Source organism: Centropristis striata, chromosome 13, assembly GCF_030273125.1.
Source record: "Centropristis striata isolate RG_2023a ecotype Rhode Island chromosome 13, C.striata_1.0, whole genome shotgun sequence".
NCBI lineage: Eukaryota > Metazoa > Chordata > Actinopteri > Perciformes > Serranidae > Centropristis > Centropristis striata.
This window is the reverse complement of record NC_081529.1, coordinates 17745310-17765970: the sequence shown is the minus strand read 5'-3', so window position 1 is coordinate 17765970 and position 20661 is coordinate 17745310. Positions and strand designations below refer to the sequence as shown.

The 20661-nt window shown below is 40.2% G+C and overlaps 1 protein-coding gene across 1 annotated transcript; it reads right to left on the bottom strand.

Moving 5' to 3' along the window:
* Positions 1 to 319: 319 nt before the first annotated feature.
* Positions 320 to 19553, bottom strand: LOC131983666 (alpha-2,8-sialyltransferase 8F-like). Its single transcript, XM_059348432.1, has 7 exons — positions 19453 to 19553; positions 16616 to 16681; positions 16418 to 16492; positions 16118 to 16262; positions 1291 to 1403; positions 1077 to 1169; positions 320 to 997 (listed from the first exon to the last, which is right to left on the bottom strand). Exons 1-7 carry the CDS (start codon positions 19551 to 19553, stop codon positions 520 to 522), a joined length of 1071 nt encoding a protein of 356 aa, XP_059204415.1. The 3' UTR covers positions 320 to 519.
* Between the last annotated feature and the right edge of the window lie 1108 nt (positions 19554 to 20661).

Below are 20661 nucleotides of genomic sequence, written 5' to 3'. Positions count from 1 at the left end.
AACTCCTTGCAGAATCCAGCTAGAACATTTGTTGTAATAAATGTAGATTTAGATACACTGTAAGACTTTAACGTTCACAGGCTTATGTTTGTTTTAATGATCTGCTCTTTTGTGTGAAGTTTGCATGTCCATGGGTTCTCTCCGGTCACCGGACCTCCAGCTTCCTCCCACAGTCACATACAGCTTAGTTGATAAGTTGATTGATTTAATTGATGATAGTCTGGCGACCTGTCCAGGGTGTACCCCGCCCATCATTCAATGTAAGCTGGAATTGGCTCCCCTGCAACCCAAGTTTGGATAAATGGTTGAGGATAAAGAATGAATGATTTCAAAACAAATGCTTTAGCTGCTGGTTGGCCAACTCAGCATTCACTCAAAGTCTGAGCACCTTACTTGGACACATTTGATCCGTGTCATCAACCATGATAAATCTGTCCATTCAAAAGTATATGAAAGACTGGACTACAAAAGCATCTCTTTTCTCCTGTCCTGTCAGCTTCCATTAGGTCTAGATTAGAATTAAAATTTTCCTGGCCGACAATCTTCCAGGTGAAGCCTGAGCACCCCCTGACTGTGCAGCTGCAGCAAGAGGTCAAACTCAGCCGACATGACATGGACTCCTGCCTTAGCTTGTACATTATCATAGTAGTGGTTAGTCAGGGCATAAAGTCCTTGTGGGTGATTACTGAAGGGCCAGAAACCGTACAGATGCACGTTAGCACAGAGTTCCAGTGCCAGACTAGTCATCATTATGCCGGTGCTGAGCCGCAATGATTTTACACCTTGGGAGCGCCAGAAGATGGCCAGTTTATGGAGGTAGTCAGGGTTTAAGAAAACTGGCCGGATGGGGCTTTTAAAGTCTTCAATACTGTAGAGGACCCGCTGGCACACAGAAGTGACATGGCCATATGAGAAGGCGGGAAGGAGAAGCAGGGAGTCGCCATAGATTCTCAGGCTCTCCACAAACAGACGGCGATGCCCCGTTAGAGCCCCGTACCTGAAAATAAACAGCAGATGTAAAGTAACAATACCAAAAGAACATTTTACGATGCAGTGAGATTCATGATCTCGCTCACTTCTGTGTGAGGATACTTGGGTTTGCTGTCACAAGGTCAGTCTTGGTGCCCACATCTTTCTCATAATCGTCTTCCAAAGGAGGAAGGTTACACCTGAAAAGAAGAAGAGAAGATAAAGAGAATGTCTTATGGAATTTTGACAGACATGAATTTAATTATGTTGATTGAGATTATTATCAGCCTTTTAAGCAACTACATTGGACAACTTTCTCACCTGATAACAAACTGAGCTGAATCAATCAGCTTTCCACAGTCACTGTCAGTCAGGATCCCTCCGTTCCCAACAACAGCACACGTGTCCCACGTTTTATTTTGGAGTGGATGCTCCTGCAATCAACAGCAACATTAAATAAATTACAAAATAACAACATTTATGATAATATGCTTTCTAAAAAAGCCTTATTAGGGAGGAAACATCTATAATATCTTTATATAATCTCATGTCAAAATCCATTGCATGTGTTTACGTGATTATTCTTACCGCAATTAGTTATTGTAACCTACATTTAATCATTAGTCATTTTATTAATTGACTTTAAAAGGAACCTCCTCCTAATCTTCCTGCTGTTATTATTAACCAAGCTGTTGAGGCAATAATAATTATTGAAAAATTAACCTTATACTGATGCTGATTTGCCAAAGGATCATCAGCACATGTACTTTCATCAAAAGCTCAGAAGTATTGAATTGACATCATCTTCATCATCATCACATGGCGTCATGACAAGGTGCTCATGACTCTGGAAGACAACAGCTCGCAGGATGGGGGAGGCAGAGAGAGCCTCTTGTTGGTTATAGAGCAGGAGAAAAGTGCTGAGCTGGAAGCCAGGAGGAGGAGATGCCTTCTTGCTGCGATCAGTTTATGACACACTCCCGACTCCAACAAGTTTTGCGGGCAGAAGGGTACCATGGCGCACATCTTGTCAGGGTGTAAAACAGCACTCACAGAAATGAATTGCCCCTCGTGGGATTAATAAAGTTGTTTGAAATGAATTGAATTGAATTGCATCTCGGAAGTTTGCCAAAGCACCTGACACTTCATGACACTTCTGGGAAAATGTTTCATGAGTCCACAAAACAAACACTGAATTGTTCATGAAGAACACGCAGCACAACGTATTGTTGGCATCGTACCACAGGTGAATCTTGGGTTCATTTGTGGACTTTAATATTTGTGGACTAAATGCAACAAAATCTTTGGGCAATCCCAAAATATATGAGTAAAATCCCCCACCAGCCCACAACCCCTCCAACACATCAAGTATTACTGTACCTTGAGGAGATAGATGGAGTAATAATGTACCTCATTTTGATCTTCCAATCAAACTCCCTCTATGTTGGGCTACTAGTTACCTTATGTCCTGCTTCGAATGTTTCTTCCCATTGTTCATCTGTTATTATAATATTTGTTTCCAATTCCCATTTTTCCTTGACATCCAAATTGTTGTTGTTAGATTTCTGTTGTAGTACCTTATACAATTTTGATATAACCCCTTTCTTTGTCTCTCCCTCTGTATATGCCATTATTTTTCTTCTAGTTTTGATGGGGTTTTACAAATATTCTCCCACTCCTTATGTGTCTGAAGGTAATGTTTTAGTTGTAAAAATTTGTAAAAAATCATGGGCTGGTAAATTAAATTCTTGTGCTAGCTGTCGGAATGACAGGTTTGTCCCCTGAACACTTGTGCAATATATTTTAACCCCATGGCGGGTCCATCTATTAATTCTTGCACCCATCATAGATTGCAAAAAATCTGAAATTCTGGTGGCTCTACATATAGAGTTTGACAGTTTTAATTTCTTACGTACCATTGACCATACTCTCATTGTCCCTCTGATCCAGACATTGCCCACCTTCAACCTCTTTAGTGTTGCGTCATTCAAAAATGGAAGCGACTCTATAGGTACATTTTTGCAAGAGTTTTGTTCCATCCCCACCCACAATGCATCTGCATCTTTTGTAATCCACATAATTATAGCCCTAAATTGAGCAGCCCAGTAGTAATTTTTTAAATTAGGTTAATTCAATCCTCCCTTCTCTTTTGGGCAAAGAAGTGTCCTATATTTAATTCTAGCCTCCTTTTTTTCCAAATAAATTTGGATATAATCTTGTCTAACATTTTAAAGGTAGAATTAGTACGGTGGCCGACGAGGGTCAAACGGACGGCAACGGCCCAATACGTCTCAGTTTGAGAAAACAGCTTCAAGTACAGAAACGATGCAAAATCACAAACTCAAACGCGCTGCAAATGGAGAAACGATCTGCAAACCGAGAAACGATCTGCAAACGAAAAACGCTGCATGCTCCAAACCTGCAGGGGGCGCCCTCAGCGTAACAGCTCAATAGAGAGACACACGGGATGGAGAGAGACAGAACAGCTGACTGAATCCCAACAGTGTATGAAGATACAGCGGGAACGGTAATGTGACTTTTACTTGATTTTATATATATGTATATATGTGTTTATATATGTTTGCATGTAGATTAGCCTGCTTTACATAAAACACCCGTTTTAATAATACATTAAAAAGCCCTCTTATCACAGTCTCCCATACAGATCGTTTCTCCATTTGCAGCGCGTTTGATGATGATGATGCATTTGTCTTTGTTTTTTGCAGCACGTTTTTTAATTTGCACCACGTTCCTCGTTTTGTACCTCGTTTAGACTTGTGTTTGAGTTTGTGATTTTGCATCGTTTCTGTACTTGAAGCTGTTTTCTCAAACTGAGACGTATTGGGCCGTTGCCGTCCGTTTGACCCTTGTCGGCCACCGTAAATTAGAGACCACAATAGGCAATGACTGGAACAAAAACAACAACCTTGGTAATACATTCATTCTTACGGTTTCTATCCTCCCCATCAAAGTCAAAGGTAAAATCTCCCACCTAGCCAAATCATTTTTTATTTCCGTTATCAATTTCCCATAGTTTGCTTCAAATAGCTTTGATGTGGCATAAGTAATAATGATACCCAGATATCTAAATCCTGTATTAGTCCATTTGAACTTGAATTTGCCCTCTAGATCTGCTGGATGTTCACCTGAGATCATCATAGCTACTGATTTAGCCTCATTGGTCAGATATCCTGATAACTCCCCATATTCATTCAGGTTATTCACCAGGGCTATTAACGAGCTAGAAGGTTCACTTACATGTTACAAGTTAATATATCATCTGCAAATAATGATTTTTGTGTTCTATTCCTCCTTCATCCCTCATTCCCTTTATATTTCCATTTAGTCTTGCCAGTGGCTCAATACTTGGACAGTCTCCTTGTCTGACTCCTCTTTTAAGTGAGAAAAATTCCAAGCAACACCCATTGACTCTAATGCGTGATTTGGGGTTTTTGTATAACATTTTTACCCAATCTATGAAGGTTGTATGAAACCCGAAATTTGCCAATGTTTGGTAAAGAAAGCTCAACTTTACCTGGTCAAATGCTTTTTGTGCATACAAACTGAGCAACATGGTAGGTTGGGATTTGTTTTTGACACATGAGATAAGATTTAATGTCCTCCTGATATTGTTAGTACCTTGTCTTCCAGAAATAAAGCCTGTCTGATCTGATTTGATCAATTTAGTTATATGCCTCTGCATTCTCCCTGCCATTAAATTTGTTAATATTTTCAAATCATTGCAGAGCAAGCTGACAGGCCTATATCCCTCGCATGAAGTTGGGCCTTGCCCTCCTTATGTAAGACCAAAATGATGGCTTCTGACCAAGTCTTTGGCGAGTCACCTGATGTTAGAGCATAAATAAAGACTCTACATAGTACTGGTGTGATCTCCCCTGCAAAAACTTTATAAAATTTCCCCGGAAACCCATCTGTACCAGGGGATTTATTGTTTTTAAGATTTTTTATAGCTTCTTCTGTCAATAGTGATGGTAGATTTAATTTTTTAAAGAAACACTTGAGTATTTTCTGTGGAGTTCAGCTCAAAGTCGTTATATAAGTCTTTATAATATTCTGCAAAAGCTTCCGCTATCTCTGTTGGCTTAACCACAAATTGTTTAGAGATGGGATGTTTTACTTTTGAAATGATCCTATTTGTTTGAGCCTTTCTCAGTTGGAATGCTAGAAGACGGCTTGCTCTATTCCTCATCTCATAATATCTTTGATTTGTAAAACATAGAGCTCCTTCTGCCTTATATGTTAGTAATTTGTCTAATCGGTGTCTATTTTCTTTCAATTCTTGTAGTATGGAGTTACTTGGTGCCCTTTTATGTTCTAATTCGAGATCTCTGATTTTGCTCTCTAACGTCCTCTGCTGTTTCATACGATCCTTTCCTATTCTAGAGGTTATTTCTATTATTTTCCCCCTTATCACTGCTTTCCCCCCATCCCAGAGAGTCGATAGTGATACCTCGCCATTATCATTTATTTCCAAATATTCCTTTAGATTTTCTTTTATTTCCTTTACTACCTTTCACATCCAATAGGATTGACACATTTAATCTCGAATATTAAAAAAAGATTCTTTATCCATTGTTACAGTTACGGTAATGGGATCATGGTCACTTATAGTTATTGTCTCTATACCACTTTCCACAACGTTGTGTAGATGTTGCTGTGAGACACAAAATAAATCTATCCTAGAATAACGACCATGTGGGTTTGAATAAAATGTAAAATCCTTCTCTCTAGGATTATTGTTTCTCCATGGATCAGTAAGACGCAACTCTTTAATAACATCATTCAATACTCTGGATATTCTTGAAGTCAGCCCTTGCCTGTCTAATTCACCATTCTGTATTGTGTTGAAGTTGATGGGATGATTTAAACCGTGGACATTATAAGACACAAGTTTCAGCTGATTCATATCAGTTTCAGTTTAAGACAGCTATCCCACCTCTTATAAAAAAAAACAACTGTATACCAAATTACACAGTGAAAAACATCAACATTAAGCATCTCCTTCAGAACTATTTTACAAAAACAAAAACAAAAAAGAGTGACTTCCCACTGTCCCATCGCCAGAGAGATGTGTTGTATTCTCTCTGGGGAAATAGGACTAAGTGCACCTGCAACTTCCAAGGTGTTGAGTAAAGTTGCTGCTTGCTCTAACTGAGCAGCAATTTCGCTCTCTATAACCAATATTCATATTGATTTATATAGGTAGTAATATCTCTAACTAGCTCTGTAAATATTCAGTGTGCATAATACAAAACACATATTTAAATTTGTTTCAGGCCGTGTATATATTTATGTGTTTCTGTTCTTTCTTTGGTCCTTACCATAATTATCATATTAATTCACTGGATGATTGCTTGAAAGTCCGCCTCTGTGATGTGTGGCTGCCTCTTCTTCCTCCTCTGTCCTGTCGCTGTGGTCCAGCTGTCGTTCATCATCATCCTCTGGAGTCTGTCCCTCTCGTCCTCCTCCACGCTGATCCCCATGTCTTTCAGCATAGGCGCAGCCTCCATAAAAGTAGCAAACGTCTTAATCCCAGAGTCCAGAAACACTTTCAGCTGTGCAGGGTACGGAGACTGTGCCTTCACATTCTTCTCTTTAAGTTTCTTCATGACGTCCCGTACCTGTTTCCGTTTCCTTTGTGTCTCAGTCGTGTAGTGTAGTCTTTTTTTTTTTTAACAATATGTTTATTGTTTTTCAAAGAGAACATACAGTCACAGGGACAGTAACATCACGAACATCCCTCCTCCCCCCACCCTCAACAGCACAAACAGTCAAGGAAAAAGAAAACAAAAAACAAAAAACAAAAACAAACAAACAGAAAAAACAAAACAAAAACAAAAACAAAACAGTCCTTGTTTATACGAGGCATGACAGTGTCCACAAGCACCGCCCTTCGAGTTTTAATCATTAATTTCAGTCCGATCACTTTCCAGGAACTGCATAAAAGTGTCCCACATCTCAGTGAACTTCTTTAGTTTCCCTTTGGCAACATAAGTTAATTTCTCCAGTGTCAAACATGACGCCATTTCCCGTAGCCACATTCCCTGTGTAGGGCCGTCCATACTTTTCCACCTCAAGGCAATCACTCTCCTAGCCTGAAGCAAAGATAGATCAATCATGGGAGCAGTTTTGTGGCCCGGTACAAAGTGATCAGGATAAATACCTAATACACAGAGCATCGCCTCAAGTGGAACCACTGTATTAGTCATACGTGAAATCATGTCGGTTACATCTTTCCAAAATGAGTGGATTTTTTGGCATTCCCACATGCAGTGCAGCAGAGTGCCAACACTATCATTACATTTTGTACAGCTGTCAGGAATGTTGGGGTTGTAGCGATGTAGTTTTACAGGTGTCACATAAGTTCTGAATAGCCACTTGTATTGTATGAGTTTTAGTGCTGTGTTTATAGTCTTTGTTTGTGCCTTAAGACACGCATTTTCCCACTCAATTTCTGTAATATTTATTCCTAAATCGCCTCTCCATGCATTGAGTCTACAGTGGGAGTTGTCCTTCGATTTGGATCGTAACATACCGTACAATACTGACAGCTGGCCTCGACCATTCTTATTACTTACGATACACTCCTCTATAACTGACATGGAAGGTCTATCCAGGGAGTGAGTCTGCAATTTTATGAAACTCCTCAACTGTAAGTATTTAAAGAAATGATTTCTAGGTATGTCATATTTACAGACCAATTGATCAAAGGTCATCAGATTCCCGTCTATGTATAGGTCAATTATTTTACATAAACCTCTGTTAGCCAATTGTTTAAATCCACCATCTGCTCTACCAGGTATAAAGTTATCATTACCCCATATTGGGGCAAACTGAGAGAGTTTGGGTGCATCCCCAGTGTAGGCGTGCGCCTCATGCCAAACAGAGAGGGTATTTTTTACAAAAGGATTTTTCGTCTGCTTCTTAAGTTTTTTAACATGGGTGGAATACAAATATGACTGAAGAGATAGACCTGATGTTGTAGCACGTTCAATAGTTAGCCATGCTGAAGGATCAGAGGCAGAGAAATAAAACATTGCTGTGCGTAATTGTGCCGCCCAGTAGTACCATTGTAAGTTAGGGAGTTGAAGTCCACCACCATCATAGGGGAGATACAGTAGGGAGAGCCGTAGTCTTGGACGTCTGTTGCTCCATATAAAATTTGAGAACAACTTTCTGAGTTTACAAAAAAAGGATTGTGGAAGTGGCAGAGGAATAGATTGAAACAAATAGAGAAATTTGGGCAAAATTGACATTTTGAGAACATTAATGCGGCCTAACATGGAGATGGGCATGGACATCCATCTATTCAGAGATTCAGTAATGGACTGTACTAAAGGATCATAATTAGAGGCAACAATATTTTCAATTTCTGGAACAATATTGACCCCCAAGTATGTGAAACCCTCAGAGGCTGAGAAGGGCGAGATGATCTGTGGGTTTTGCCTCTCATTCTTATTCAAAAACAAAATAGTGGATTTGGAGTTATTAACCTTATATCCTGAGAATTTCCCAAAAGATTCTATTAAACTAACTAGTGTTGATATAGATGATGCCAGGTTGGACAAATAAATAATAACATCATCCGCAAAGAGTGAAATTATATGCTCTGTTTTTTCTATTTTCACCCCTATGATTCTTGGATGTTGCCTAATGGCCAGGGCTAGAGGCTCAATAGCAAACAAAAATAAGAGAGGGGACAGAGGGCAGCCTTGTCGCGTGCCTCTGTGTAATCTAAATGGTTGGGATATCTGGCTGTTTGTCAATATCTCAGCTGTTGGATTTGTATATAGGAGCTTCAACCATTTAAGATAACTGTCTCCCATTCCAAATCTTGCCAGGACCTCCATCAGGTATTTCCATTCAATCCTGTCGAAGGCCTTTTCGGCATCCAGCGACAGGATTGCGTTATCTTTAGCATCATACTTTTCATATAATATATTTAATACTCTACGTATATTATGAAATGCTTGGCGTCCTAGAACAAAACCATTCTGGTCATTAGGGATCAGGGATGGAACATACTTCTCTAGCCTCCTTGCCAAAGCCTTACAGAGTATTTTTTATCACAACACATTAGGGATAGAGGACGATAAGATCCCCTTTCTGTAGGTGATTTGCCAGGCTTTGGAACCAGAGTGATTAATGCAGTTCGTAGGGATGGAGGCAGGATTCCTAACACATATGCTTCCTCAAACATTTCTAGCAGAGGGGGGAGCAATTTATCTGGGAACAATTTATAGATTTCTATAGGGATCCCATCTGGACCTGGGGTCTTTCCACTTTTCATATTACGCACAGCTTCTGACATTTCATCGGCCGCTAAACGTTTGTCCAGTTTAGTCTTATCGTGATCTGCCATAGTTGGGATGTTTAGCTTGTCCAAAAATTCAGACTGTAACTGTGTGTCCTCTGGGTATTCTGATCGATACAGGGATTCATAGAATGTTCTAAAGGAGGAGTTAATTTCAACTGGATCCACTGTATGGTCTCCATTTTCTAGTTGAATTGAATTTATAGCTCTATGCGATTGCATTTTTTTAATTCTCCATGCAAGAAGCTTGCCAAGCTTGTTTCAGCCAAAGGAGATTTGCGGCAATTTTATTAGTAGAGAGTTCTTTATACCTAGTTCTCAACACTAAGAGCTCCTTATGTTTCTCTGGACTGACATTTTGGTATAGGTCTAGCTCAAGAGCTTTAATCTGAGCTTCAAGGCTGATTAGTTCTCTATAGTGGCACTTTGACTTATAACTTGTATAGCTTATCATCACACCTCTAATATAAGCTTTAAATGCCTCCCACCGTGTGGCCGCACTGGTCTGATCTGTGTTCATACAAAAGTAGTTATCTATATTATCACCAAGAAATTTGACAAATTTGGGGTCTTGAAGCCATTTTGTTTGGAGGCGCCACCTGGGGGGGGATCTGGCAAGTCCCGGTATATCAAGAGTAAGTGATATGGGAGCATGATCAGACAATACTATGCTGTCGTAAGCACATTCATTCACATGAGGTAGTAGACTCATGGAGATCAGAAAGAAATCAATACGTGATGAAGTTTTATAAGTACTGGAGTAACATGAAAACTCCTTTTTGTTAGGATGGAGTTTCCTCCAGACCTCAATTAGGTTAAGATCATCTATAGACTGAAGCAAGACCTTTCTGGCGTGTGAATGAGAAGCATCAACACCTGTGGAGCGGTCCTTCAGTGGGTCCAACACACAGTTACAGTCACCACCAATTATATATTGTCCGGGAGTAGAGGATATAGTAAGAAATACATTTCTAAAAAAGGTGGGATTGTCCAGATTGGGCCCATAGACATTTACTAGAGTAATTTGGAATGTCAATATTGTTCCTTGTAAAATAATGTATCTGCCTGCTGGGTCAATTACTTCATGGCTGAGCCTAAAGGGGACTGATTTATGAATTAAAACAATAACCCCTCTGGCTTGAGAGTTAAATGGGGCTGCAAAGACTTGTCCAGGCCATCTTCTTTTAACTTTAGTCATATCAGTCAAATGCGATTCCTGCAGAAAAATAATTTGGGATTTAAGTAATCTAATTCTGCCTAATACCTGTTTTAATTTAACAAGTTTATTCAATCCTCTGACATTCCAGGATGTGATCTTAATCTCTGATTTACCTGTCATTGAGCATAAAAATACCTATGCAGCAGGGCACCACATGAAAACCAACCTTGCCTCTCTTTCTATCAAAGAAGAAAACAGTAAATGGAAACACGAAGAAAAAAAAACAGTACCCACATGTGTACAATAAGGAAAAAACCCTGAGAACTCCTATGCATTCCCCCAACTGGAATACATAAATGTAACCCCTTAGGTAAATACAGACTTCGGTTATTTTAGACATCTGATCCTCGTAGTGAGGAGCAGTGTGGCGTATAAGCCTTATGAGCCCCATTCCTCCGAGGGCTCCAGCAAACTATTAAATAGTCAGACCATTTGAACATTTCTGAGAACATACAGATCTTGCCTTTTGGCATGGCAACATATGTAGACTGTTATCAAATAGTAGATAAGAAATGACAGAGTAAAATAGCTTTGCTGCCTTATCATTACATCATAAAGTTGTTTAGCTCCGGCCGCATGAAAACAGTACGTGTCGGTTGTTTACTTGTGGCCGCGTGGAAGCAGCAGGTGTCGGTGGTTTACCTCTGGCAGCACGGAAACAGCAAGTGTCGGGATAGCGACGTTGCAGCATAGTCTGTTCACACTACTCATCGTCCGGCGCGGATGTGGAGGCAGCATCTCCCTTTATGCTTTGGACAAACTTTTCTGCGTCGGGGGCCGACGTGAATGAGTGCTGCTGGCCGTTGTGTGTGACTACCAGGATGGCCGGGTAAAACATGCCGTAGCGGAGACCCATGGATTGTAGCTGCCTTTTCACTGCGTCGAAGAGCCGATGCTGCCGGTGAGTTTCCGCTGAATAGTCTGGGTAGAATCGGACGCTGTGGTTTTCAAACTGCACGTCTCCCAGTCTTCGGGCTGCTCGCATAACTCTTTCTTTTTCTCTATAGTTGAGAAATCTCATAATTACCGCTCTTGGTTTTGAATCCTGGCCAGCGATGAGTCGTCCGATCCTGTGCGCTCTCTCGATCACGGGAGGAGAGGGAAAGGTGTCCGTGCCAAGAGCTTTTGGTAGCCATCCTTCTAAAAAAGCACACATATCTTGGCCCTCCGCTCTCTCGGGAATGCCAATGATTCTTAAATTGTTGCGACGTCCTCTGTTTTCCTGATCTTCTACTCTCGTTTCCAGCATGGCACATTTCTCTTTCAATTTTTTTATAGTGCTGTGCATAGCGTGTAGATCGTCCTCAGCCTTCCCAATCCTGTCTTCAGTTTCTGTTATCCTGTTGGCTTGGCTTTGTAGTTCTTTCTTGAGTCCACTTATCCCGGCCAGCACATCCTCGAATTTCTCCGTGAAGTCCTTTTTCATCGAGCGTATGGCGCTGAGGACCTCATTGCCAAGCTCATCTGGTGTCGCAGCATCCATTTTCTCCTTGCTAGCAGCAGGCGGGCTAGCAGTAGCTTGCGAAGTAGCTGGTGATTTCGAATGTGTTGAGCTTTGACAGGCAGTTCTCCGAGATTTCCTATCCATTAGACTGGCCGGTATTGTATCGTTCCAAATTGCGTGAATTTAAACTGTTTATGGTCTTGTGAATAATTAGTTCAGTAAGTTAGCTTCGGAGCCTCACCAGGGCACGTCTGATCAGCACCACGCCATAACCGGAACCCTGTAGTGTAGTCTTGATTGAAGTAGAAGGTTCGTCCCTCATACGTGGTCTTTTGTTTCCATGCTTGTTGTATTACCAGCTCTTTCACCCGTGCATGCGGACAATAATTGCTCGCGGAGGAGAGTCACTTTCTTTCGGTTTGGCAATTAACGAGCGGTGCGCTCTTTCAATTCGGATGTCCGTGTCGTCTGGGATCTGCAGTGATGAGTGAATAGAGTCTGGTACGAACCTTATCATATCGTTTTTCTCAGAGCCCTCCGGAATGCCATTTATCCGCATGTTGTTGCGTCTCATTCTTGATTCCAAGATTCCAAGATTCACATTTTGCGGCCAACTTTGCCTCCTGATGAAGGAGGAAGGCGGCCATTCTTTCTAGCCGCGCCATCTTGTCCTCCGTGTCTCCCAGTCTCTCTTTCACCTGTCACAGCTGTTGCTCTAACGAGGTCGTTCTTTCCACAACTTCCTTCATGTTAGTCTCTAGTCTAGCCAAGGCCTTTTTATTGTCATTAGCTGCTTCAGTGTGCTCATGTCTCAGCCTGCGTAGCTCCGCCCAATATTACCGACTCCTGTTCACCTGCGGCCTGCATCTTGCCCGGTGTAGTTTCCAATGTGGTGATGGTACCTCCAGTATTCGTTTGTTCTTTTTTTGTTAAGCCTCCCTTTTCCCTCCATTTCTCCCTATTTACTTTCTTTATCAATTGTTAATGACTTTAGTTTGAATTCTGCTCCTGAAGTAGTATAAAAGAGCTATTTTCTATTGGTCTTTTCAAGAGCTCGTTTTCCTGCTGCCTTCTACCGCATGGTGCCACCGGAAGTCCTGACCAATATATTTATGAAGTCAATTTTTCCTGCTGCTTTTAGTCTGTTGAATAACAGTAACTTGTGTGCTCTGTTTGTGTACCAATTGGAGTGATGCTGCTGGCGGTGCAACAAATTAACCCTTTGTGATAATTAGGGCCACGGGAAAGCTATTGTGATACTGTGGATTTCCCATCCACGGGGCCAACCAAAGCGGTCTCAGCTTCTTCGTTCATGTTCACTGTGGTTTGTTGTTGTCTGAACTTATGAACGCTAGTTGGCATGGGCGAGGCTAGCCCATTTTTAGGGGTGCTGAAGCACCCCTAAAACTTGGAGTAAGAAATGTTGTTATTCTAAAAATTTTGTTCATCTTTGAAAAACTTAAATGATGTCCAAAACAAACTCTGTAGTTTGTGGTTTAAATGTATATGTTTAGGATGAAAATGAAAACACCCCCGCTTCGCAGATGGTATCATCCTCCCCTCACCAGCTCCCTCTGCACCGCTCCGCTGGCCGACCGGCATCCAGCGCGACACAGAGTGAGAATCCTTTATTTGTAGTGTTGTGAATCAACTAAGTAAGTTGCTCCAAAGCTGTGTCCCATACTTCTTTCCTTTCACCTAGAGTTGTTCAGATTCCGATACCATATCGGCAAGTACTGGAGTCCAGGCACAGTTTTCCAGTTTGCTCGGTTAGCCTGGTAAGCTTCATTAGCACAGCTACAGTCAAACTGGAGCGGTCCGTTTATTAAACAAAAGGAGCAGTGCAACAAATTAACTGCGTACCTGTGAGGTGGTACTTGTGTCTCTGTTGTTAAAGTTTATGGTTAGTTTAGAGCAGGGGTCTCAAACTCAAATTACCTGGGTGCCGCTAGAGGCAGTATCAAAATGAACAAAAAAAGACACAAAATGACAAAAAAAGACACGAAATGACAAAAAAGGACACAAAATGACCATAAAGACACAAAATTACAAAGAAAGACACAAAATGACTGAAAAAACACACTAAATTACTTTAAAAAGACACAAAATGACCAAAAAATACACAGAATTACAAAGAAAGACACAAAGTTATTAAAAAAGAGACACAAATGACGAAAAAGACACAAAATGACAGAAAACAAACTAAATTACTTAAAAAAAGAAACAAAATAACCAAAAAAGACACACAATTATTAAAGAAAGACACAAAATTACAAAAAAACCCAACAAAATTACCAAAAAAAGTAATTAAAAGGGACCTTCCACACACATCACGGTAAAGTGCCATTCATATAAAACTCGCATTAAACTTTCATATCAAGGTGGGGGCCACAAAATATCGTCACGAGGGCCGCAATTGGCACACGGGCCGCGAGTTTGAGCCCCCTGCTTTAGAGACTCTTTTTAACAATCATGAGTCACGTAAATTTGACATCACGCGTGTCTTTTTATGGTCTTGACAAACGACATAATCACTGTATAATACCAGTGTGTGAAAACACTCACTGTGGTGATTATTTTCACTCGGTATTTTTCCTTCTGAAGAGTGTTAAGCTAAAGTAACAGATAATATAAACCAGCTATCTGCATGTTGTATCAAATTACTTATGTAGGAAATGGTCTGCTACAATATATTTGTGTATGATTGTCAGTGCCAAGGGAAAGAGAGAAAGATGGAGAAGGAGAAAGGAAAAGGGAGAGCATGCAGGAAGAACCAGGTGAGAAAACAACAACAATAAATTGGTATATAATGAATAGTGGCGAGCAAAACAGTAACAACTCATACTCCTATACTAATTTATTGGCATTACTGTAGGTGGCCTATATTTTGCATTTTGTTGTCCAAGTAGCTGTTACTTTGTTCAGTGATAATAAAGTTCAATCTAATCGAATCTAATGACCGTTGATTGAGAGTGGGTGGTGGCAGCGGGGCTCAATGGGTGCTCAGCACCCCTAAAGCTCTGACCCTAGAATCGCCCCTGCTAGTTGGTGCTCCAGTATAATCGGTCCGCCTGAAACTCATCCAGTGAGAAACGTTCCGCGGTGCAAAAATAAGTGTGATTAAAATGCGTCGGTTTTTTTAATTTTTGTGTAATTAATTAATCTTAATTAACGCGTTAAAGTCCCGGCCCTACAAATTATATATCAAAACGTGCGGTTTGATCGGGATCGGTGTGCTATTACTTTTCTCCATGGAATACGTATTTTTCGCGACGTAAGTTGCGAAAAAATGTGTAAAATTTTGCATTGAAGTGAACAGGATGGCCAAAAAAAAATGAGCGAGAAGAACAATAATTGGAGTTTTTTAAACGTCTACTTCTCCAGCATAATTTCACCTAGAGACATTTAAACTTTCAACAGTAGACACAAGTCTTGTGTATTGGTGTATTAATCTACGTTTCGATAGGTCATATAGTTTTGTTATCAATCCCTGTTCAATGACCATGAACATTTTTGGAGAAATTCTGAGATTATAATGGGTGTGTATTGTATGGAATGTTCGTGTCAGAGTGTGTGACATCATCGCTCTGAGTGTAGAAGAAGGGGAAAAATGGTCAAAAAATAAATTTGAAAACTGCGCTCCAGGCCACAAATTCCACTCTACATAAATAATTTATACACAGAAACGTAGGAAAATTTTTGTGTACGTTATGTGATTACAGTTACAGATAATAGGTTGCTGCATAAATAAATACTTGAAAAGGAATGCTTGTGTAGGTGTGTGCTTTGTATATAATATACTATCAAAACATTACTAGTATTAATTGTTTGAAATCTCTAAAGAATCTGATCATAGTGTACACACACCAGCAGTAGCCCCTGGGGCCCTTTCAGAATTTCCCCAGAGGAAATTTTCTAGTTAAGATTAGCGTACCTTACCTCACCTTTATGAGGTGTCAGACTCTTATGATGCGGCTTTTACAAATGTAAAAATGATGTCCTTCAAAGTAGATCTGTGTGTTGAAGTTACATTATATTGGAGCAAAGCAGTGAAATAATGTATGTGGTAAAACATGTGAGGAACAATCATGATACCAAACAAGCGACAGATGTTAATGATAGTAATATCAATGAATGAAAGGCCACAGACTTTTGGAAAGGTGTTGAAGATCTCCGGGGTCACCACGAGGATCCTCTTCCTTTCTCCGTCGTACACAATCTTGGATCCCACTGGAGTGTTGGCCTGGGTAATGATGGCCTTGTCAAAACCATTACACTTGCTGCTCAGCTCAGATCTGAGGAAACACAAGGACTTTGTTCAACAACATACAGTTCTAAAAGTGTTTATGCTGACTTCAAGTCAGATACATTGAAAATGAATTGAATTGACAGTTTGTTCATTTGTTTTGTTGTCTGTTCACAAAATTCAATTCCAAATAAAATAAATCACCTGAACTTTGAGTAATTGTCCTCCTGCTTCTTCCAGTTTTGAGAGTAACGCTCTTTTACTTTGTTGATGACCTTCCTGTGACACACACACATCCAAATACACAGTCAGGTGAATAATCTCTGTCAAACTGCTTGACTTTATTTGATGAAGGCAAACAATGCAGTCAGTTGAGTAAAAGCAGGGAGTGTTTGTTCTTACTTGCAGCCTTTACAGAGCTCAGAAGGGCTTTTCTTGTGACGAGGCAGTCTGTAAGGTTTGTCATCACTGTGGAGGGAGCCAGAGAGAAACAGGACAGGTGAGTAACCTTCCCGTACCAGAGATACCGGATAATCTCATTGGCACTGAGATTAAAAAAAACAAAAAAATAATATAGTTCACAAAAAGTTTTTTTTTTCTTCTTTTTTCCCCCGTTTTTTCTAAACAATGCCTATATGCTATCAGCCTGAAGAAGAAGCGGATGGGTTTATTAACACCTTTCCCTCCTGTAACAGAATCACACCTGCACCTAAATGACTTGCATCAGAGGTCACGTTATATTTTGTTTACATTCATTAAAAAGGAGTTTCTGTTCTTAATGTTCTGTATTGATTAATTACACAAAGCTATCTTAATTATATCAACATTTAATCAGTAGATCTTTTAATGCAATCAACTATGTGGTTCAATAAGAACAAACTTTTAACAAAAACATGTTGGTTGTTACAACAACAATTGAAATGATGTTTTTCAGATGAAGGTTTTGCTACTAGTATTGTATTGTGAGACTAATCATGATACTGAAGCAAAGATAAACATGTTGACTTATGAGATATATTCACACATTCCTGGATAAAAAATACATTTAAATAATGACATGAGCAGAAGTGAAGAAAGACTGTCAGCTTGCACAAAAAAGTCTCAAAAATCTTCTCAACATCAACTGTTAAATCACCTTCAATCGCTCTTGTCTTAATGTCTTTTCAAACTCTAAGACAGCGTCTCTTTATCTTTTGCCCCAACTAACACATTTCCAACACACAAAATACAAAAATCTTCCAGACTGCTCTATAGGTGGCCGGGAGTAATAGTCACACACTTACTTGTATTCAAACATGTGCCAGGTGAGAGTGGTCAGCAGGCTCCCCAGACACAAGAAAGTGAAGACCAAAGAGTAGAGTGGCCTCATATCTCTCTCCACCTGTTAGCTTCACCAACAATCCTTCTAATTTATGTTCAACGACACTCTCTCTCAAAGTCTTTGTCTTGTATCTTGCAACCTCCTCCTCCCTTGTCCTCTACCTGTTTGTCTGGTTTGACTCTGTCAAGCTCAAAGACAAGGGTCAACAAGGCCAGTATAAATATATTACATATATCTATCGCATGTGCAAATCTGGTACATGTGTTTACATTATTCTTTTCATTTGGCAATGCCTTGGTCTTTAAAAGGTAAAACAGCCTAAAAATGATCACTTAATCTTTGACAGTTGGCAAATATAGAGGCAACTATTCATTTTCTAGATTACATGGCCTTACATCTCCAAAACTATTCTACAACTCAGTTTTCAAAAAAGTTGGGACACTGTGGGAAACGTAAATAAAAATAGAATGCATCAAATTCAGTGAAAATTACTTTATATGTTTATATCTCCGACTCAGACGTGTGAACTTCACGCTGGCCCTCATTTATCAAACAAGCGTACGTCAGAAAGTGAGCGTAAGATGATTTCTACGCAAGCCTCGGCATTTATCAATTTGGACGTGAGCGGACGGTACGATCAGATCTCACGTCTGCTCTCAGCTCGTGTACGCAAATTTGAGTCAGCGTGAAGTCCACACGTCTGAGTCGGAGAATTGATCTTAGACTATTGTATCGATTCCTGGAGCTGATAAAACTCTGTGGTGTTTTGATTTTTAATAGTGACAAAGCAAAACATGTTTTTATCATTTATCATTAAAATATAATCCAAAAAGAAATACACCCTGCGATCGTGAAATTCTTTAAACAGAATACCAGCCAGGGGCGGATCTATGGGTGGGCCTGGGTGTGCACAGGCCCACCCAGATTGACAGCTTGCCCACCCAGTAAGATTCATGAAAAAAAAAAAAAAAAAAAAAAAAGTCCCCATCGTTGTGTGGCCATGATATGATATGCGCATCAGTGCTTGTATAGCCGGTTCAGTGTCACAGCACCGTGGACAGCGCTGTTTGTGCGTATTCAGACAGACTCAGGGAAACCGGCAACCGGTGGTGGGAGAGTGCGGTAGAGGGGGGGTGAGGGGGGCTGAGGTGTGTTGCCGTGGGCGTGTCTATACCTGCTGAATGTAACCGCTGTGAAACAATCACGAAATAACGTTTTATTTCTCTGGTTAATAACAGCTTTATCGAGGCCGGCGCTCGCTCTCTGTTGTTGTTACTCTATGTCTCTCTACCAAAGCTCTCTCTCTCTCTCTCTCTCTCTCTCTCTCTCTCTCTCTCTCTCTAATCATCGGACACAATTAAATTAAATTAAACTTCTTCGTGTCATTATTTTGCGGTGTAAATTGCGAGTTGGACTCAGATTTATAAGATATTTGTGTGTGTACAGGTGCTGCGCGATCGATAGACAGAGACCGTGTCACTCAGTTTAATCTTGTAAATAAAACTTTCGGTCCGAATTCAATTTTCCCTCTATTGACGTAAACGACGTGAAGTGAGGAGAGAGAGAGAGATGGGCGGCGGCTCCTTCCCGACCCAGGACCTTCTCTCTCCCTCTGACCCGCCGGAATAGAACAGCACCGTCTCGGTGTTCAGAGCTCCTCAAAACAGGCTCTATATCATGATTTCAATTCTTTGTAAAATCAGATGTTCAGAAGCAGTGAGCACCCCTATATAGTCAGAATTATATGATCTTCATATGATTGTATTTATTTAATTTGGGCACCCACGGGCAAAAATATAAATCGGCGCCCATGTTTACAGTGGTCCGACAGATTATTTTTTTTAGCTTTAAAAAATAATCAGGCCCACCCAGATGTTTGCAGGCCTACCCATTAGCTACGTTCTGGCTCCGCCACTGCTTGTAGTCCAACATGTGCCAGGTGAGAGTGGTCAGCAGGCTCCCCAGACACAAGAAAGTGAAGACCAAAGAGTAGAGCGATCTCAATAGCTGTCCCCTCATATCTCTCCTCACCTGCTAACTTCACCTGTGAGCCTCTTTTACTTTATGTTCGAGCACATTCTCAAAATGTCTTTTATAATCAAAATAATCTTTTTATGCTTACATTCTTTTCATTCCAAGGTGTGTTTTGGCAATGATAAAGTCAAACCTGACTGCAGATGAAACTATGAGTAATAGCAGGTCACACAGTGGTTACATCACAAGTCTTTTGTGGGTCTACTTATCAGGGATACCACAATGTTCACCCTCAGCATGTGTCTGTCTATCTAAAACAATGTCTGTGTTCAGAAGATAGACTGTTGTTTCCCTAAATGTTTCTTATGGGATGTGATGATAAAACCAGTGGTATTACCAGTACAAACTCTTATTCATACACACATTTTTGTGATTGTGTGTTTTTCTATGCCTTTTGTAAAAAAAAAAAAAAATCAGAAATTAAAATTGAATAAACTCTCTGCTTCTATTTTTTTTTATTTAAAAAAATCAGAAAATCAGAAAAATAAAAGGCTACCCACTCTTGAAATGTTGAGTATTGTCCTGTTGTTCTTGTCAGTATTAGATCTGTGTCTGGTTTTGATTGGTGGAGAGCATTGGGTCTCTGCAGTCCTATCAGGAGAATTACAGTCACACAGGCTGATGTCGTTTCACTGGCAGGAACAACAAAAGGAAACCTTTAGATGTCACTTCAGTTCATTTTGTTTGTCACTCTGGCAGTTCATACGTTGACAGCTGAACTTCAGCTTCTGATGAAAGAACATCTGAGTCTATTAGTCCATTTTTTTTCACTCCCTCCCTCCTTCTTATGACCACAGGTGGAACAAACAAAAGCACTAAAGTGGGACACCTGTGGCTCAGATGATAGAGCAGTCGCCCACTTGTTACTCATGTATTCATGTAAAAGCAGGATTTTACTAAATACTGTAATTGGGTGTGATGAAGCTGATGTGTAACTATTTTGGAATAAACTGCAACCAATATATATATTTTTATTGTGAAATAATGTGCTTATTATTTATGCAATTAATTACTTTATTGTTTCCTAATGCAGTGTAAAAACAAAGAGATTCAATAGAGGAATGGATATAAAAGGGCTGTGTAAAACTCTCCT

Coding starts and splice junctions, on each gene's coding strand:
- LOC131983666 (XM_059348432.1), bottom strand. CDS start 19,553: ATGAGGGGACAGCTATTGAGATCGCTCTACTCTTTGGTCTTCACTTTC. Junction 16,682..19,452: donor TGGCACATGTTGGACTACAA/GCAGTGGCGGAG, acceptor CTCCCTCCACAG/TGATGACAAACCTTACAGAC. Junction 1,170..1,290: donor TCAGCTCAGTTTGTTATCAG/GTGAGAAAGTTG, acceptor TCTTCTTTTCAG/GTGTAACCTTCCTCCTTTGG.